The 19,101-nt window shown below is 41.4% G+C and overlaps 1 protein-coding gene across 1 annotated transcript in view; it reads right to left on the bottom strand.

Annotated features, from left to right (window-relative positions):
* Window positions 1–510: 510 nt before the first annotated feature.
* The window catches only part of ARFGEF3 (ARFGEF family member 3), a 144,796-nt gene continuing 126,205 nt past the window's right edge, over window positions 511–19,101 (bottom strand). Inside the window, exons 25-34 of the mRNA XM_069488380.1 lie at window positions 18,851–18,954; window positions 16,675–16,819; window positions 14,004–14,132; window positions 12,474–12,650; window positions 10,753–10,867; window positions 9,854–9,956; window positions 9,494–9,625; window positions 7,898–8,019; window positions 2,321–3,536; window positions 511–710 (exon numbers count right to left, since the gene is read on the bottom strand). Coding sequence (XP_069344481.1) covers window positions 519–710; window positions 2,321–3,536; window positions 7,898–8,019; window positions 9,494–9,625; window positions 9,854–9,956; window positions 10,753–10,867; window positions 12,474–12,650; window positions 14,004–14,132; window positions 16,675–16,819; window positions 18,851–18,954 — 2,435 coding nt within the window. The 3' untranslated portion in view covers window positions 511–518. The remainder of the gene's footprint in view (window positions 711–2,320; window positions 3,537–7,897; window positions 8,020–9,493; window positions 9,626–9,853; window positions 9,957–10,752; window positions 10,868–12,473; window positions 12,651–14,003; window positions 14,133–16,674; window positions 16,820–18,850; window positions 18,955–19,101) is intronic.

Raw genomic sequence — 19,101 nt, 5'->3', positions numbered from 1 at the left:
GTTTTTTTTCCTAGCCAAACCCATAATCATAATATAAATCTTTCTCCAGTTAATAATATCTAGTACTAGATGTCTGAGTGTTTACATATCAGCTTGACTTACCAGCAGATATTGCCTTAGGAATTGCATTTATTTGTAAAATGATGGATCAAATGGATCAATGTAGTGTTTTCAAAGGGGTGGTCCTTGAAAATGACCCATTTTGGGACAATGCTGTAAGCAAAAGCACTAGGAAATAAACTTCAAGATTTGGGGAGGTATCAAGGAATGTAGACTTTTCTGTAATGTGCAAAATCAAATTATCATTTGTGTCATTAAGATACAACATTAGTACCCAGAATGGCCCCAATGCTGATTATTTAGGGAATGGCTAGAAAGGCTTTTTGACTTTAGGAAACGTTGTTCTCTGAGACTCTAGTTTAAGTGGGGCTGGTGGTGGGGAAAATGCTGTCGGCTGGATTGGCAGGCCAACTCTAACCCTCGCTAACGTGTTTTCTTAGGCGTGGAATATGAGTTAGCTACACGATGATGTCATAGACGCGGCCCACTCTGCCGAGCCACTCTCTCACAGCCTGGCGAACTCTGATGTCCGTCACATGACAGGTCAGCTGGCTGATGCATGGGAACACTGCTGGCTGGAGGGCAGTGAAGGTCTGGTCTGGAAGGATCTGAATCTGATTGAGCACTGTTAGCACCATGTTGGTCCACGCCTAAGACAAAGGATTTAAGAGTTTCAGTGGCTTTCCCCCATAGTTTCATTTGAACACTTGAGTGTGGCCCTCCCAATCTGTAAATGAAGAAGTTAGTTTTCACTAATTTAATGTGCCTATAATAAGCTGTAGTGTTAACGTCACATATATAAGGGTGGGCAGAGACTCATATCACATTAGAGATGCCTTATTTTCAGCTGTCACAAACTACAAGAATCTTACATATTACTTAGATTTTAAAAAAAACCTCTCTTGCCTTCTCATAATGAGATTTCCATAGGCCATATGATACTTTTAATCAGCAGCCTTTATAATGCCCAGATAACTTGGACTAGGTCTGCCTTAATTTAGGATAACTTTTAAAATGATAAGCAAATCCCCAAGACATGAAAAGGCAATTAAGATATGATTTGCCAAGAAGGTTGTCTGTTAAAGAATAACCATACATCTCAGTGTGACTAGTCTAGTCTAAGGTGATTTTTGCAGATTCTGAATTTTAATTCTGTATTCAATATACTTCAGAAGAAAATAAGGCATCTTGCAAGATTCATGGTAATTCCAAAGTTATGTTCATTCTAAGAATACATGCCTGTGACAGGAATGTACAATTTAAGATAAACATTCAGATTATTTTTAAATGGCCTCTCTCTATATCCCTATTTTTCTCCTCCCTCTCCTCAAACTGGCCAAAACAGTACCAGCACTGTTTTCTTCTCAAACTTGGATATACCATAGACTTACAAATAATAAACATGTGAAGGAACAGACGTACTCAAAGCCCCTTGAAAAATGAGAATTTTTATGTGCTCAGGATGGGTTAGAAAAACTTGAGATGAAAAAAATTCATTGGCATAACCCCACTAATATTCACTTTGCCTTTTTCCTTTACGTAAAGCCTTCATAACTACAGAATTTTTTCAGGGCCATTTTTCAATGGCAAACTAGGTCCAGGCCGGGCGCGGTGGCTCACGCCTGTAATCCTAGCACTCTGGGAGGCCGAGGTGGGCGGATCGTTTGAGCTCAGGAGTTCGAGACCAGCCTGAGCAAGAGCGAGACCCCATCTCTACTAAAAATAGAAAGAAATTATATAGACAGCTAAATATATATAGAAAAAACTAGCCGGGCATGGTGGCGCATGCCTGTAGTCCCAGCTACTCGGGAGGCTGAGGCAGGAGGATTGCTTGAGCCCAGGAGTTTGAGGTTGCTGTGAGCTAGGCTGATGCCACGGCACTCACGCTAGCCTGGGCAACAGAGTGAGACTCTGTCTCAAAAAAAAAAAAAAAACAAAAAAAAACCAAAAAAACTAGGTCCATACATCTTATAAGCTTTAGCTCCACCTTATTTACACAGGTGGGTTCCTAATATATGTCCCAATGGAGAAAAACAGTTACTGAAATTAATCTGACAGTCAAATTTCAGTTTCACACTGGTCTACTGATAGACTGATCATACATCTTAGGCTCAGGCAGCCCTCTGACTCGGGAGGTAAACGGGGTCCGCATCCCTTGCTGGTTCCATCGCATCTTAGGCCATGTATGTGAGCTCTGCCCGGGGACACCTCATTAGGAATGCCAGCCTCCCTGGGCCCCCTCTGGCCAGGGGGTACCTACCTGGATCTGTGCTTCCGCATCCCTCACTGAGACACTCAGGGAGCTCCCGGTGGAGCCCGAGCGGGGCCTCTTGTCCTGTCGCAGCAGCTCGGGGCCCGCGCTGAAGGAATGTCGCATCTGTCCTTGGTCCACCAAGTGCTGTGGACGCTGAAGCAGCGGGGAGTCCTGGCCTCGGGGGCCCAGCGGCTCCCCCTTCTTTTCCACTTTGACATCTTTGGGGAACGTGGGCAGGTTGTGCTGCTGTTTCCTCTTTTTGTATTCAGTCATCAGCTTGGAGATGGTCTTGTCGGCCGCCATGGTGTAGATTTTGTTCCCCGCGTTCTCCCACCACTCCTTCTTGCGGCTGGGATCCTTCTTCTCCACTCTGGGGCTGGGCGGCAGCAGCAGCGTGTCCCCGCCGCCCGCCCGCAGGGGGTCGCCCGTGTGCTCGCGGGGCTGACTTCGGTCGTCCTCGGAAGGCGTGTCCTTCCCGGAGAAGCCGCCCGTGGACGGGGTGGATGACTCGGACTGGAAGGAGGGCAGGATGAAGAACGGGTCGCTCCTGAAGACCGGCGGCTCCTCCAGGCAGTTCTCCAGGTCCAGGTGCATCTGGATGTAGTTGTTGCACAGCTCCATGCACAGCTTGTGCAGCCTCTTCACCAGCCACACCCAGTCCGCGTTGCTCACGGGCTGGACGCTCAGGGAGGGCATCCGCGCCCGCCACTGCCGCTTCTCCTTGCCCCTCGGGGGGCTGACCTGGGCGGTCTCCTCAAAAATGTCTTCGTCTTCTGACGAGCACTGCTGCGAAGAATCCGTGCTCCTCTCGTCGTCCTCAAAAAGGACCTTCTTCACCTGCTCGGCAGTGATGGTTTCTTGGTTGGTGAGAACCGCACACACCAGCGCGTGGAAGTAAATGTTGAAACTCATCGCAGACTGGCGGTAGAGGTTGGCGGCGCCCCCGATGCCGGACACTTTCTTCAGCAGGCACTTCAGCCCCGGGCTGGTGTCGAACTCTCTGGCCGTCCTGTAGGAGTCCAGCAGCAGGTCGAATATGACCGCCAAGTTCTGCATGGATATGTAGCGGAGGAAGCCGGCCAGCTTGGCCTCCGGCGCCTGGGGCGTCTTCTCCTCTCCCGGAGAGGGGCCTTTGACAAACTCCTCCAACAAGATATCGTACAAGTTCTGGAGTAACACTTGATGGGACAGCAGGCTCACCACGATTTCCCTGAAAGAGACGCTTCAAATGAAAAGCAAGGGGTTGAGTAATGGTCTTCTGTCTTGTTATCAGTTATTTCAAGGCAATGCAGACATTAACCATTTCAGAATATGAAATTACAAACTAAACTTACTCACATGTCTTCCTTAAAAAAGAGCAAACTTTTGGGGGCAGTATGGGGTAACCATTTTAATCATAGCTAGTGGATGGGGGAATCTGGGCAAGTGTGGAAAAGATACATCGCAGCTGAAGGGGAGTGGGAGGGTCTCTTTTTCCTTGGGGGTGTTGAGTATGTTGTGCACTGTGACACATCACGTGAGGTCAGGTGATGTCCTCTTGCAGCATCATATCAGTGCTCAAAATGTTGCAAATGTTGGAGCATTTTGAATTTCAAATTTTTGGAGTGGAATTTTGCTCAACCTGTCCTACATTTACCAAACATTTTAATTCGCCAATGTGGTTTTGGGTTTATGGTTTAATTTTCTTTTCATTGGTCTTAGAATTTTGTAAAAATAGCTTATGCCATTATATTGCCAACTAATTTCCCAAACTGGGTAATTATAAAATTATGACAACTCTTATTCACAGTATTGATTTCAAAGGTACAACTATTATGTTAGTTTCTGCTTTATTATCATACTGTGACCTTGAATTTAAAAATTATTTTTGTAAGTTAGCAGGAAAAGTACTTTTTTAACTAGCAGAAACTAATAAAAATCATACAAAAATCTAAATGCTGACTTTACCCTTTGGTAGTTGTCACTGAGGTAAAACACATTCCTCTCAAGGAAGATGAAATGAGTAAGAAAGGACTGTCATTCAAAAACAGTAATTTTTTAAATAAATCACGTTAACTTTTTTGTGGTAAAATATACATAACATAAAGTTACTATTTTAACCATTTTCATGTGTACAATTCAGTGGTATTAAGTATATTTACAACCTTGTGTAATGAGTACCACCACTATTTCTAGAACTTTTCCATCATTCCTAACAGAATCTCTGTACCCACTAAACAATAACTTTCCATCCCTCTTCTCTCAGCTCCTACTTAAGTAACTTTTGATAAGTGACTGAAATTATTAGGAAACCTGAATATGAATTCTTCTGAAGAAGCGTCTCCTGTCCACACTATAGGACCCTAACTAAGAAGGGAAAGCCTTCACTGATCATACGAGTCTCTCCTCATGACGCCATAACATTCTCAAGGGAGGGGGCAGTATCTTATCTTCCTGTCCCCAGTAACTGGGAAAATTTCTGGTGACAGCAGCACTCGGTAAGTCTCCGAAACAAACCAAATAACAAAAGCCCTGTGTAGGGGCTGCTCAACAGACCACTGCCTGGAGGAACAGCTCTCCTTACAAATGGCCCTGACACTTCAAGGTCACTCCCCTAGGATCCAGACCCTGGAAGCACAACCAGAGGGATAAGGTGAATCAGCCTTCTGCAGATGTAAAAACCCTTGGCCCACAGGGATATTTTCTGTTACTTCCCTGAGAAACAGAAAGCCATTTTCTAGCAAACACCTAAAAAGAGGGCCAGCGCAAAGCCACCTTTGGATTGTGGGATATCTATCAACCAAGACCATCTTTTTGATGCTTTATGATATAAAATTGCTAACTATGCATGTATAAAAGCACAGTACATATCCTTTACTTTAGGTTTGAGCTAAATGATGCAGCAAGATGGAAACAGGGAAGGGGAAATTTTCAGAAAGATATAGAAACAGTAAATAACTTTATAGATATGTAATTCTTAATCTTCTATGCTGACAGACAAGAAAGATCTCAAACAAAGTCAACAAATAACTTTCCAATTCATTGGTACCCAAGTGTTTCCACCTTTTTCTCAGCACACTTTTAAGAAGGGGACTGCAATCTTCCTGAGTTTGAAAGCCAGCCTCCAGATTGGATAATTGAGAGTTAATTGCATAATAAGCATTGACTTAAAACATGCTAATGTATCAGAGATAAACAGATTCATAGTTTAAAATACAGCTTAAAGCTGTAATTAAGATGATGTGGATTGTGTAAAGCTTGGGGCTATGAATGTTAAAGCTATTAAAACCAACCAACCAACCCAGATTTCTCTTTATTTCAATGCTCTGATCTGTTTTAGTTTAGGTCTTTTTTTCCATGGTGATTTTAACATGGACCTTTAAGGATGCACCTGATCAGTATATAACAAACTTTCCTTACGTTTGTTAAGGATCTTCCACTGTATCCCATGCTAAGTTGAGAGTTGCCTCTGCTAACTTAAAGAATGTTAGGGAATGTCTTTTGGCTCAGTGTCTTTTGGCTAAAAAATTTAATATGCCTTTCCTATTATACTTAACTATAGTGAATAATTGCCTAGTAAAAGTGCTAAGTAAATTTTATGAGCCATGTTGATATATTTTTAAATCTTAACTTTTTAAACCAATAACATAAGAACATTAGGTTATTCTATCATTCCTATGTTCTATTGTAATTTGAATTCAGCCTATTATTATTCCTTTTTCCCTACCTTTACTTCAAAAATGCTCCAGTAAGAAGAATTTGCTGAATGGGATCCAGAAATATAAAAAAAGGAAAAGAGGTAGGAAAAGAAATGAAATTCTGAAGTAGGTCAATATTTAAAGATGTGAAAGGATTGCACAATCTTTGGCACATAAAAGACTAACACTTAAAACTAGTGACTGGCAGTTGAGGGAGGCAGGGGCTAGAACTGGGGAGGATACAGTTACATGGGACATTGGGAAAGTTCTATTTCTGAAGTTGGGTAGTAAGTTCATAATTATTTTAGTTTTTATTCATGATTTATAACTTTTGAACATTCCATATGCTCTTTTGTATGTACCAACACTTGAGTAAAAAAAATTATTACCTAGGAATTTCAGCCACATGGTTGTATTAATCAAATTGCTATGCTAACCAGCTAACTTTTGGACAAATCTCTCAGAGCTCATAAAATGATACCAATTGTCTTAAATTGGATTGCTATAATAAAATACCATGGAATGGGTGGCTTTTAAATGATAGAAAATGATTTCCCACAGCTATGGAGGCTGGAAGGCTGAGGTCAGGGTGTCATGCCAGCATGGTCCTGTCCTGGTGAGGGCGCTCTTCCCCATGGCAGACCACTATATTTTCATTGTATCCTCACATGGCAGAAAGAGGGCTGTCTCACACCTCTTGTTTCAAGGGCACTAATCCCATATGAGGGTTCGACCCTCATGACCAAATTTCCTCCCAAGGTCCCATCTCCTAATACCATCACATTGGGGGTGAGGATTAAAACATACATACGATGTTGACATATGGACAAACATTCAGTCCATTGCACCAACTTGCTGCCTAAAATGGAAATGGGAAAGGGCAGAGGCCTGACATTCAGGAGACCCAGTTCTGATTCGGGCTCTCCCACTTTACAGTTGTGTGTCCTTGACTAAGTGACCCAGCCTCTCTAAATGTGTTGTCATGGGTAAAATGGGCGTGGAAACATCTGCCCTCTGGTCTTCACCTACAGTGAGTGCTCAAATGCTTATCATCGTTACCATTAATGTGTCAGAAGTTTAAAAATGCAAATGTCAGTCATGCCTTCATCGTCAACTCTAGGAACAATATTTTTTTCTGCAGGATGATAGCATTTAAAAGGGCAAGTTTCTTGTGGCAGAGCACAGATCTTTTTGTCTCCTGACAACCATGTTATTCCTGGAGAAGTTTATGTATTTCTCACAGAAACAATCTGAACCATGCCTCAAGTTACAATAAAAAAAAAAAAAGGTTTATAATATGTATGATGTTATGGGCTGGGTGTATCCCTTATAAACTCATATATTGAAATCCTAAGTACTAGGGTACCTTAGAATGTGACTGTATTTTGGAGAAAGAGTTGTTACAGAGATAATTAAGTCAAAATGAGATCATTAAGGTGGGTCCTAATCCAATATGACCAGTGTCTTTATAAGAAGAGGAAATTTGGACACAGACACGTACAGAAGACCACCATGTGAAGACACAGGAAGAAGACAGCCAACTACATGCTAAGGTGAGAGACCTCAGAAGAAACCCTGCCAACACCTCGATCTCTTACTTCTATTTTTTCCTCTCCCTCATGCGCTTGATCTCTGACTTCTAGACTCCAGAATTGTGAGAAGTTAAATTTCTGTTGTTTAAGTTACCCAGTCTGTGGTACTTTGTCATGGCAGCCCAAGCAAACTGATACATATGAAATGTGGAAATTTGGTTAAAAGGCTAACAGTTTTTATGAAAACTTTTTCCAAATGACTCCACATGTTTTCAGTATTCTTGGCCAAAGTTTGGATTATAATGAGCAAGAGCTGGGAATAAGTGAACTTTCTTACTTTTAAGCACCCTACGTGTTGAAACTTAGGTGCTCACCTTTTCTTGGTGTGTCCGTTGGGTTTCTCATCAGGAGGCAGCTCAATAATGAGCTGACAGGACTGAGCGTGATCGAAGTTGTTTGGAGTCTTTGGGGAGCACTGGGTGTCCAACATAAACACCTGCACGGGGACACAAAGGCACACTTCAGAACCTCACCCTCCTCGACTGGCTCCACCAGGGATTAGCTGGATGGTCTTGGGCAAATTGTCTATTCTGTCTACTCATTTCCTAAGCTATAAAATAAGGCTGAGAATGGTTTCCTACCTGGTGTGTTTATTGAGAGAATTAAGTGAGTTGATTTATATGTATTACACAGGCAAAGCATTAGAACAGAAGAGTAAATACTCAATGAATGTGAGCTGCTGACACTAATAACACTACTAGTTCTACCATTTGACAATTCATTACACTTCAAATAGAAAGCACTGACATTTAATATTAATTAAGAGTAAATAAAGAAGGGCTATGTTTGTAAAAGGTCATCTCTGATTTTGAGTCTGCTTGGTATCCTATTATATCCAACACAGGAATAAGGAATTAATTAGGACTTCTGTCAGGACTACTGATGTGCCCACGTGACTCTACTGGGCAATGGCAGACGTGACTAAGAAAACAGTGAGCGCTTACTGGATCTCTGATCCTAATGATTTCACTTCACACAACGTGAAATACCTTCACTACTTTACTTTGGAAAGATTAGAATAATTTTAAAGAAACCTTTTCTTTCCAAATCTTATAAGAATTATGAGATTGAATGTGGGTTTTTCTCAAGAGTGAATATGGGAGAAAGGTTTTGGACTGAGAAAGACAGAAATATTAAGACGCTAAGATTCACTGAACATTTCTCGCTGTTCTTCTCCATTAACGATCTATTTCAGAAGAGGAATCCATTGACATTTTCACTTTCTCACTGTATGGTTGGATATGGTTGAAAAGACTACTGTATGCACATGTAAAAAGTCTTTATCTAGCTGGGTGTAACAGCTTCTTATTTGGAGAAGCTATTCCTTTGGAGGGCCACCCTTTTGGTTTCTCTGCAGCAGTCCCAACTGCCATGCTGTTGGCAGTGGCTCTTTATGGCAGCCTCACAGCTGTTCTTCTCTCCTGACTTCTGCAGACTGGCCATGGAGGCTTCTATGGGATGTGCCTTCCTCCCTTCAGAAGCAGCAGAATCACCAGGTCCTGGATGTTATGAATATGCTCAGCAGATGATGTGAGCAACTGGAGGTAAAAAGTTCTTGACCTACTACTACCTGAGAAAGACCTCCAGATGCCAGACCTGCCCAGGAAACTTCTCAACTGATAGAGTTGAGGCAACTACTGATAGTAGTTGAGGCAAGGTATGGATAAAGTACAGTGGCCAGGCTGCAGAAGGCCCTGGAAGATGCAACAAGCAAGAGAAGGTAGAGAAGAGATGACACTGTGATCAGGTCCAAGTCATTGCTGGTAAAGAATGGCAAACGAATGATTCCCAAAGGGCATATGTCCCTAAAGGAATGAAAGCCAGTTTGGTGATGCAAGACCTTCAGGAAGGACTGCCAACATGTATTTCAAGTTTCTAGAATCACTGAGATCAAAAGCCCCAGCCCTTACCTGCTGGGCCATAGCTCGGATGCGCCAGTACTCGGCCTCGGCGCTGGGGGAGGAGGACGGAGCTGCCACCCGCACCTGGCAGCCTTCCCCGCTGAAGCTTTCGGTGCCGCTGTGGAAGCAGCCCAGCAGGTCCTAGGGAGAAACAGCAGATGCTCACTGGGTGCATCCTGGTTCACAGTGCTAGGCATAGTCTTGGATCTGACATCGTCACTGTGCCTGGGACAAAAGTACTGACCCCACAACTTCTTTCTCACCCTCTGCTCTGAGGAGGCAGGCAGAACCCAGGTGCCCAGCTTGGTAAGGCATCAGGGAGCTAAGGAAGGTTCGAACCGCTCCGGCTCTCTCCTCCCAGCCATTTACCTTCACTGGCTTGAGTGTGGCGGAGAACGCGTCCTGCAGGGCGCAGCAGGCAAGCCTCCACATTTCTTCTGTGAACACGGGGCCCGCTGTCACCAGGACGTACCTGCCCAAGAAACAAGGAAAGAGGTCTGGAATCCAGACACTTTGTTGCCACAAAATTTAGGCCTTTGTGGACTCAGGTTTATTCTGTAGTTTCCCTGCAACTCTTCCTGTCTCTTATCACTCTTGCCTTCCACCCATCTGATATTCCATTGTCAACATGCTACTTTCTAAACCATTTGACTAAAAAATATCAATGGATTCCCACTATAAATAAGCCACTGATCAGACATGTATGTAAGACTGTATGTATTCTGTACTGACGATTCCATTCTAGCTGCATTTTCCACCACTCCTCTACAAATAATAAACTAAATCAAACCCTTTTGTTGTCACTTAAAATAATTATTTCCATGCATTTGTTCATTTTGTTCTCCTACTTGGAAAGTCCCCACCTATCAAGTGCCCACCGTAGAGGATGTGACCAAGTGTCACTGCTATGATGAAGCCCTTGTTGGCAGCTTCCTGTCCTTTCATGGCATTTACCACTTAACTCCTCACTATTACCATTTTTCACGTGACCCTTTCTCTGTTACATCATTTTAAATAGGCTCTAAGCTCCTTGAGGGTAGGAACTTTATAAAGTTTATATATATCACTTTCTCTGAACCAGAGTACTCTGTATCATGCCTTACACAATAAATATTTGCTGCCTGAACATGGGAATAGTCAGCACATAGTCATCTTTAATTACAAAAAGCAATCCAAAAAGTAGATTGCTACTACAAAGATAATTTAACTTCCTTGGATTGTGTAATGAAAATTCAACTTTGTAGAGATTCAGGAAACTTTTTTCTCACCTAATACAGGAGCATCCCACTCTGGAGATGGTTTCCGTGGGCTTGGCCACACACGCTACCAGTAGCTCAAAGAGGTCCCTCAGCATGGCGTTGATCATGCTCTCATACCTGATGTCTACAGGAGAAGGAAAGGGTCAAGGTATCACTCAGCTCTAGTGTAAAGGGACAGACTGAAATGGCCATCTACAGCAAAACAGGGAAGTCTGAGTCATAAAAAGATACATAATTATCTGAGAAAGAAAAACAGAACAACGAGAAAAATGGCCATACCAAAACAAAATCCAGTGAAACTTTTAAAAATTTTTATCCAATTTTAGCTTGTTTCATTCACTTGTAGATAAACAAGATGAAATATATGGTTCACTTTTATGTGTTGATAAACATGTTTCAAAATCAAATGTATAATTCATCTACTCAAACAGAATAGATAGAACATATAATTAATATAGCCTAAATATTATGCTGGCTGTTAAAACTTTAAAATTTTTTTTAAAAAAGGATAAAGTAAAACACATTTTCCTTACTGCTGATACCAAACTAAAATGAATTAAATGTTCTTGAAAAACAAAAAAAATCTCTAGTCCTACCACTTGTTGAACCTTGTCAGTCTGGCTTCAGTCTGCACACTAGCTCCAGACTAAAGAAAATAACACTTTTAAAAATCACATTTTATTTGCCCAATTCAAGGAATACATCTGCATTTTTTTCTGCAAGGTCCTCGTAATCACACAGAACCAATTTTCACAGAAGAATCCTCCAGGGTCCCACACTGTGCAAAGCAATGCCCTGGTCGAGAACACGGACCCCTAGGAATAGGGTCTCTGGTTACCACCTACATGTGGAAAAAACCACTTGTTTTCTTTCTCAATTAGTGTTCCTTTTGGCAGGGCAAATTGTCCTTGCTAAACTTAGTAGAGACGCAGTTTCTTATCTCTGCTTTGTGACTCTCCCTTGGGGGTCCACATTCTCCTTAGTTTCTCTACCCTCTCCAGCAAAGACAGCTCTCCTCTTTTGCTTCCACACCCTTTTGCCTTCTGTTTATAGGCTCTGTGGCTAGCAGTGATGTTTCTTCTGCTCCCAAACTTCCAGATCTTCACACATGTGGCTCCACTGGTATCACAGCTGACACATTCCCCCTGCCTCTAGGTCCCTTACCATCTGCTGACTTCAACATACAGTCCACTCTACACTTTCACATCTTTTTTTTAAAGTGCCACAGATATTTAGTAACTTCTCTTCATCTTGAGTCCGTTAAGCTACTTTTTGCCCATAATTGGATCAAAATCCCACCTCTTCCCTTTAGGCTCCTGAGCTGAAGCAGGACAGCAATCTATATCCCCTTTCCACCCCCAGGTATACCCCCTCTCCACCCCTAGGTTACAGTGATAGTTTTTTTTTTTTTTTTGCTTATTATATACTCAAATTTATTTTCCCTCTCCTAATGCACAGATATCCTAGACCTCTTATTAGGTATTTTATTTTCAACCATGCATGTATTTTGAGTATTCTGTTTGATAATTTTGTAGAGGATACATGGGTACCAGTTTTCTCTTTGATAATCTATTAGAAGGCTGGCACTGACCATTTATTTCTGTTTTAATAATTTCCAGGACAAAAATCATGTTACTGGTATTTGCACAGATATTTACTAAGCCCTTTTAGGCAATGATGCTGCCTACTAAAGAAACAGTCCAAATGAACTGCTCTGGCACTGTGGATACCTGAGTGTAGAAAGCTCTGAATGTGCTCTACCACCAGCTCGCAGGACAGACCGATGGCATGCTTAAAATTAGCAGAAGCCACGTCCCAGTAGGAATGGTCTTTATGGCTACGACGGAGCCAAAGGGACATCACAGGAAGGAGAAGGTGAACGACTGCATAGATACCGAACCCTGGTCCTGAAAAAGAAAACAGTCAGAGTCAAAATTGTGATACGAGCAACAGCCTGTCATTAGAGGGAAGTGCCCTGCCATGGCTTGGCATTGCTGATCTTTCTCCCCATTCTCTGAGAAAGTACAAGGAAAAAGAATTTACCAGTGATTGGGGAATATAGGATCTTCAGTAGCATTTTTAATAATTAATCATGTCATTAAATATTATTCACAAATATTAATTTTAATGCCTGCAAAATATGTAAATGCTTTTACCATGATTTACTTAACTGCTTTCCATTTAGTGTGCTCATAATTTTTTTATATTCAAGATGTTTCAGCAAATATATATACATTTTTGTCTTTATTACAGTTAATTTCCTTAGATGATAGACTCCTAGGAGTAGAAATATCGGGTTAAGTGCGTCTCACACACATTTAGTGACAATGTGAAAGCAGAAAATTGTGCTGACCAGTACAACAGATTTAGTGGCATAAAATTAATTCTATAAAATACTTGCTTATTATTTGATGGAAGGCTTTTAGCTTTTTAACATGTGGGAGTAGCTAAGGTATTTTGTTTTTAAAAAATTCCAATACAAACTTTGGCATAGATTTTGAAAACGTATCAATTATCAAATCTTTATTATAATGAATACAGACCTCCTCTTCTTACTGTGGAATTAATTAGTGGTTTCATTTAGCATACTGATTCTGTTAGTAAAAAACTTAAATTTCTATAAAAAGCTTCTTTGATGTTGGGAAAATTGGGATGAATGAATGTGTATACTAAACTTGATCAACTCAGAATAAGAAAATTCCTAAGGGTCATTCTTTTCTTATACCGTCAGGGGCCACACTAGGTGAGCACTAAATATCTTTTTCCAAACTAATCACCTATGGCCTTTACACAAACAAGGTGTTGCTGTCTTGATACTGTATATACTTACGAGCAGTCTGTTTATGTCCGGGGTAGATCAGGTGAGCCCAACCCACAGCCCTGGGGCCAAGAGAGTGTGACTGTGAGATCCTGCCACAAAGGAAGGCTGTGCTCATGGAACATGACACAGCTAACTGGCTTCTGGAGACACCAATACCACAGCTGTGGCGCAGTTAACGTGGGGCTCCCGCACACCCAACTAACTGGCCACGATATTTGTAAATGGACTTCTGGGAAGAAATGCAAACACCACGTGGGATGTATCTTAAACATCACTTTATCATAACCATTCAACAAATAATTATTCAGCATCTTCTTTGTGTGAAGCTTTGTGCTAAGTCTAGGAAACAATGAAAACAGGTAGACACCTGCACAAATACCTTCCTGAAAAAAGTTGTTTGTATAACAACTCCCCCCTAAAACAGATATAGAATATTTACCAGGTGTTTTGGTAACATCTCTCAACAGCTCAAAGAGTAAATCCAAGGTCGGTGGCTGGTGCTGCCGGGGACAATTGGACACAGCTGCTGTTAGCTGCTCCAGCAGGATGATCCAGACTTCTATCAGACCTGCAAACCACAAAGCAGACTTCTATGAATCCATTTAGATATAATGTAGAATCGTCACACATTGCATGGAAACTGTCAAGTGCTATAGAGAGGTGAGACATCATCCAGTGTGTTAGCCTTCAGTGCCCATAAACATGAACAAATTATGATTGACAGGTTCTGACAAAGTCAAGGGAAAAGAAATTGCTCACATTTCTTCTCCTCTTTTAATAAAAAGGTGATATGGCATGTAAATTCTACTGCATTGAAAAGATTCTCCAATTTCTTGGGAGCTGATGGTAGCAAAAAATAAAATATCCTATTTCCATTGCCTTGGTCTATCTTCTTTTTTTTTTTTTTTTTTACAAAATAACTTTAAACACATATAAAAATAACCATTTTAACATGTGTAATTCAGTAGTGTTAATTACATGCACCATGTTGTGCAACTATCACTATTACCAAAACTTTTTCATCATCTGAAACAGAAACTCTCTAACCATTAAGCAGTCATTCTCCCTCACTCTAGCCCCTGTAACTTCTAACCTATATAATATGGTTAATTTTCAGGTGTGATAATGGTATTGTGGTTACATTTGTTATCTTTAAAGAACACATACTGAAACATTTACAGATGAAATGCTATAATGTTTGGGATTTGCCTTAAAATACTATGGAGGGAGAGGGGGAGGAAAGAAGAGAGAGAAAAGATATACATGATCTCAGACTGGCCATAAATTGATAACAGTTGAAGCAGATGATGGATATATTATACTATTCTGTCTAGTTTTATATATTCTATATATGTATATATTTTGGATATGATATCCAGTTTTATATATACTGGCAATTTCTGCAGGGGGAAAAAGTAATTATTTGCCTTTAGAAACCAGAGGAATAATATCTGAGAATATGTTAATGCTGAGAATTGTTTAATTTTTCATACTAACTTAAAGGTATTACTTTTGTTCTTTTATCTACTATGTTTTGACACATAATTGTAACTTTAAAGTCCCGAGTGAATTGATTATAAGTGGGAAATTCAAATAGCTGCTTGACTGAACTTTATCCATTAGAAGATGGGCTTCCTAGAAAATTTTTTCTACAGATGGGAAGAGGAATGCTCACTGTTACACACCTGTTTAGAACTGTTTTAAAGAATGTATTATAGACAAACAACATTAGCTCCTGCTTATAATTATCTGGGTTCGAGGTTTAAAATGCTAATTTTTTTTCAGGTAATTTAATCATTAAACTGAAACTTCTATTAGGCAACATCTAGCCAATTTTCAATACTTCAATTGTTTTCTATGTTAGATATTTATTCTTTCCTATAGTTCTTCCTCACAACTAATCTGAACTCATGAAGTTTTATTGTTAATAATCTCCATTGAAAACTGTATATTTTCCAGCCACTCCATAAATGAATTTATAACACCAAAATAAAAAAAACAAGAACAAGAACAACAACAAAAAAAAACCTCCCCTAAAAAATTCTTTTTTTGCAAGAGTTTGAAAAAAAAAAACCTATGTCCAGAAACTAGACCTATATAAGGGTATGATTTCCATTTGTAGAAGCAGAACAGGACAGAGTCTTCTGAGACAGAAAACAGCAGGCATGAGCATGAGTTAATCCATCTGAAAATTATTCAGTTACTAGACTGAACTCTGATTCACAGGAGATCACATGGGACCTAATTTGAAAAAAATTCGTTAAAATTATTGTTTCCATGAGCCTTCAGCTTTACCAGTCACAAACAGATTCTTTCTTTAGTAATGGCTTAATTTCCCCAGTTTCTAACCAAATAGTCCTGCAGGAAGTAACTGTGTAATGATTGTGTTTCCTAAAATATATTAAAGACAATTACCAGCCAATTTAAGTGCCAAGGCATCAATGCAACTTCATTCCAATTTGCTAAAGTCAAGAGAATTCATAGTTAGAAACTACATTTAGTGGAATCTGCAAATCTGTATCCATCTAACAAGGATGGGTCTGGAGGCATCTATAGTAAAGTGATGCATTTTAGAAAGTCCATGGAAACTTTAAATAGACTTGCTCTGATAAAATTATTAAAAAAAAGACAAAATCAGATGACCATTCTTATGATATATACTATGGTTTGAATGCATCTCCCTAAGTTCATGTGTTAGAAACAATCCCCAGTGAAACAGTGTTGAGAACTGGGACCTTTAAGAGGTGATCAGGTTTTAAGGGCTCTGCCCTCATGAATGGATTAATATCATTATCTTGAGAGTGGGTTCCTGATTATCAAAGGAGTCCAGCTCCTTCCCCCCCTCCCTCTAATGCTCTCTTCCCCTTCTGCCATGAGATGATGCAGCAAGGAGGCCCTCACTAGATGCAGACCCCTCAACCTTGGACTTCCTAGCCTCCAGAACTGTAAGAAATAAATCTCTGTTCTTTATAAAGTACCTAATCTCAGATATTCTGTTCCGGCAGCACCAAAAGGACTAAGAAAATCCATAAGCTACTTAATTTATGGCTTAAGCTTCTGGGCATATGAACACAGAGAATAACACAGTTTAGTCCAATCAATTCACTTACCAGTGTCGTCATCAAAATCAGACAGAATGGATTCAATTCCGTCCTCACTGCTGGCTGACTGCTCCTGAAGTCTTCGAGGCAAGCTAGCAAGCCGCCCACTAAGGAATATTGGCTTCAAGGGCATTTTGTAGATTTTGGCCAATAACTAAATTAAAAAAATGCAATTATATATTGGAAAAAGCTGTACTCTGGGTGTTAAAGAACAATGAAATTATACACCGGTACTAAAGGGAGACAGGAAACTAGAGAAGCCACCAATGTATAAAAATTTCAAAGTTGGTTGTGATTTGGATTTACAAAGGTAGCTTACAGGAAGCATTCATCCCATGAAGCAGATGAAACAGAACTTAATGGCAACAAAAAAGTGAGAAAAAGGACCCTGTGGATAATTTTTCAGTGTTTTAATCACATATGAGTTTTATAGACTTTTAGAAACCTACCAAGGGAACTATGGAATATGGCAAGAATTTCTGCCTATGGGAAAAAATGTTCTATGGGGATCACTGAGAAGAGTCTGCAGGCGAATGGGGTACCAGATTGATTTCCCCTCCCCAACTCAACCTCTAAAGAAAGACAGGGGCAAGAATGACTGAGGAAAGGGAGGACTTTGGGGCCAGGTGGGAGAGATGAAGGTCTCAGAGCTGACAGAGTGGCCTGGGCTCTTTATTCCCCTCTCACTACAAGGGCCTGGGGCCCCCAGGGATCCCTGTTGCTGGGACAAATTCCCAAGGATCCTTCTGTCTTCATGAATTGGAATTGTGTCTGCCATGCCCACACTGTTCTAGAAACCAGGGAAATGGCTGTGAGCAAGATAGACAAAATTCCTGTTCTCGTGGGTCTTACAGACTAGAATTCTTTCACAAATAATAAATAAAATCTGACATAAATGCTATAGGAAAAACTGAACAGGTGGTACTATAAAGAGTGATGGGGTGTGAGGGGAACATTGGCAGGAGCTGGCAGATCTTTTAGCCCTGGTCTCTCTGAGGAGTTGATGTTTCAGATACAGAGTGTCACCCAGAATCTGGGGAGAGGGTGTCCAGGCAGAAGCAGCAGCAATGGCCCTGGTCAGGAATGAGCTGGTGTATTTGGGGGGCAGAAAATCAGTGAGTTGGAAGGAAGGATCTGAGGGTGGAAGGGGAGGCAGCTGGAGGGAGAAGTCAGGGCTGCATGTGTTCCTGAGGCCATGGCTTAACGCCACCACTGAGGGAAAAGGTAAAAACAAAGCCCAGAAGAGACCTGGGACACAACTTGGGAAGACAGCAGAGAAACTATTAATTGAGACTGTCACTGAAGCCTAGAGGAGAAAGGGCTTCAGCAGGTAGCATCTCGCTTGTTGGCCACTGAAGCAGAAAAGGCAAGGTGCGTGAAGGTCCCTGCTCCCTTTGATAAGACAACAAAGTGGCTCTCTTTACTGGGTCTTGATTGAACATGTCCCTCTTTCTTTTTTAAATGCCCCTTTTCACTGTTTGCACCCCCGCCCTCTACTTTTTGGGACTGTGAGGAAGATTTCCCATGACCTCTTCCCCTACAGCCGGATGCAAATATAGAGATTTTGCAAATATAGAGATTATAGAGCCTGAAGGAGAAGTTTCAAGGATCTCAGGACCCAACTGTGTGTTCTAGCATGTTTTCATTATTTTCTTTCCTTTGTGGAAAGGGTAGGTACAAAAATTTATACTCCAAATCTGAGCCCTAATCTCCTCAGAGACAGCAGAAAGCATTTCTACTGCACTTCAGCGATGACATCCACATGTATCTGGCCGACATCTTCCGAGGCAGTTTCTTTTTTTTTGAGACAGAATCTTGCTCTGTTACCCGGGCTAGAGTGCCATGGCATCAGCCTAGCTCACAGCAACCTCAAACTCCTGGGCTCTAGCAATCCTTCTGCTTCAGCCTCCTGAGTAGCTGGGACTACAGGCATGCGCTACCATGCCTGGCTAATTTTTTTATATATATATATATTTTTAGCTGTCCAGATCCTTTCTTTCTATTTTTAGTAGAGACGGGGTCTCGCTCTTGCTCAGGCTGGTCTCAAACTCCTGACCTCGAGCAATCCTCCTGCCTTGGCCTCCTAGAGTGCTAGGATTACAGGCGTGAGCCACCACGCTCGGGCTTCAGACACAGTTTCTGCCTGGGAGCTCGGCGCGGACACCTCCGCGTAATCTGCACGTACCTGAGAACAGCGCCTGAGGTAATCCAGGGCCGGCAGGCACAGGTCTGTGGACGCGGCTCCTGGTCCTGGGACACAGTCTCCAATCTCTTTGCAGTCCACCTCCCCTGGGGCAGCGCGGGGGACAGAGACCAACAAAGAGACTCACTTGCCTCCTTATAACGGGAGACCTATTTATTCACATTGCATTAATTCACCAAATATTTACTAAAATAGAAAAGAAAAATTACCCTCAATAGCACAACCCTGGGGAA

Source organism: Eulemur rufifrons, chromosome 15 (genome assembly GCF_041146395.1).
Source record: "Eulemur rufifrons isolate Redbay chromosome 15, OSU_ERuf_1, whole genome shotgun sequence".
Taxonomy (NCBI): Eukaryota; Metazoa; Chordata; class Mammalia; order Primates; family Lemuridae; genus Eulemur; species Eulemur rufifrons.
This window is presented reverse-complemented; position numbering and strand designations above follow the sequence as displayed.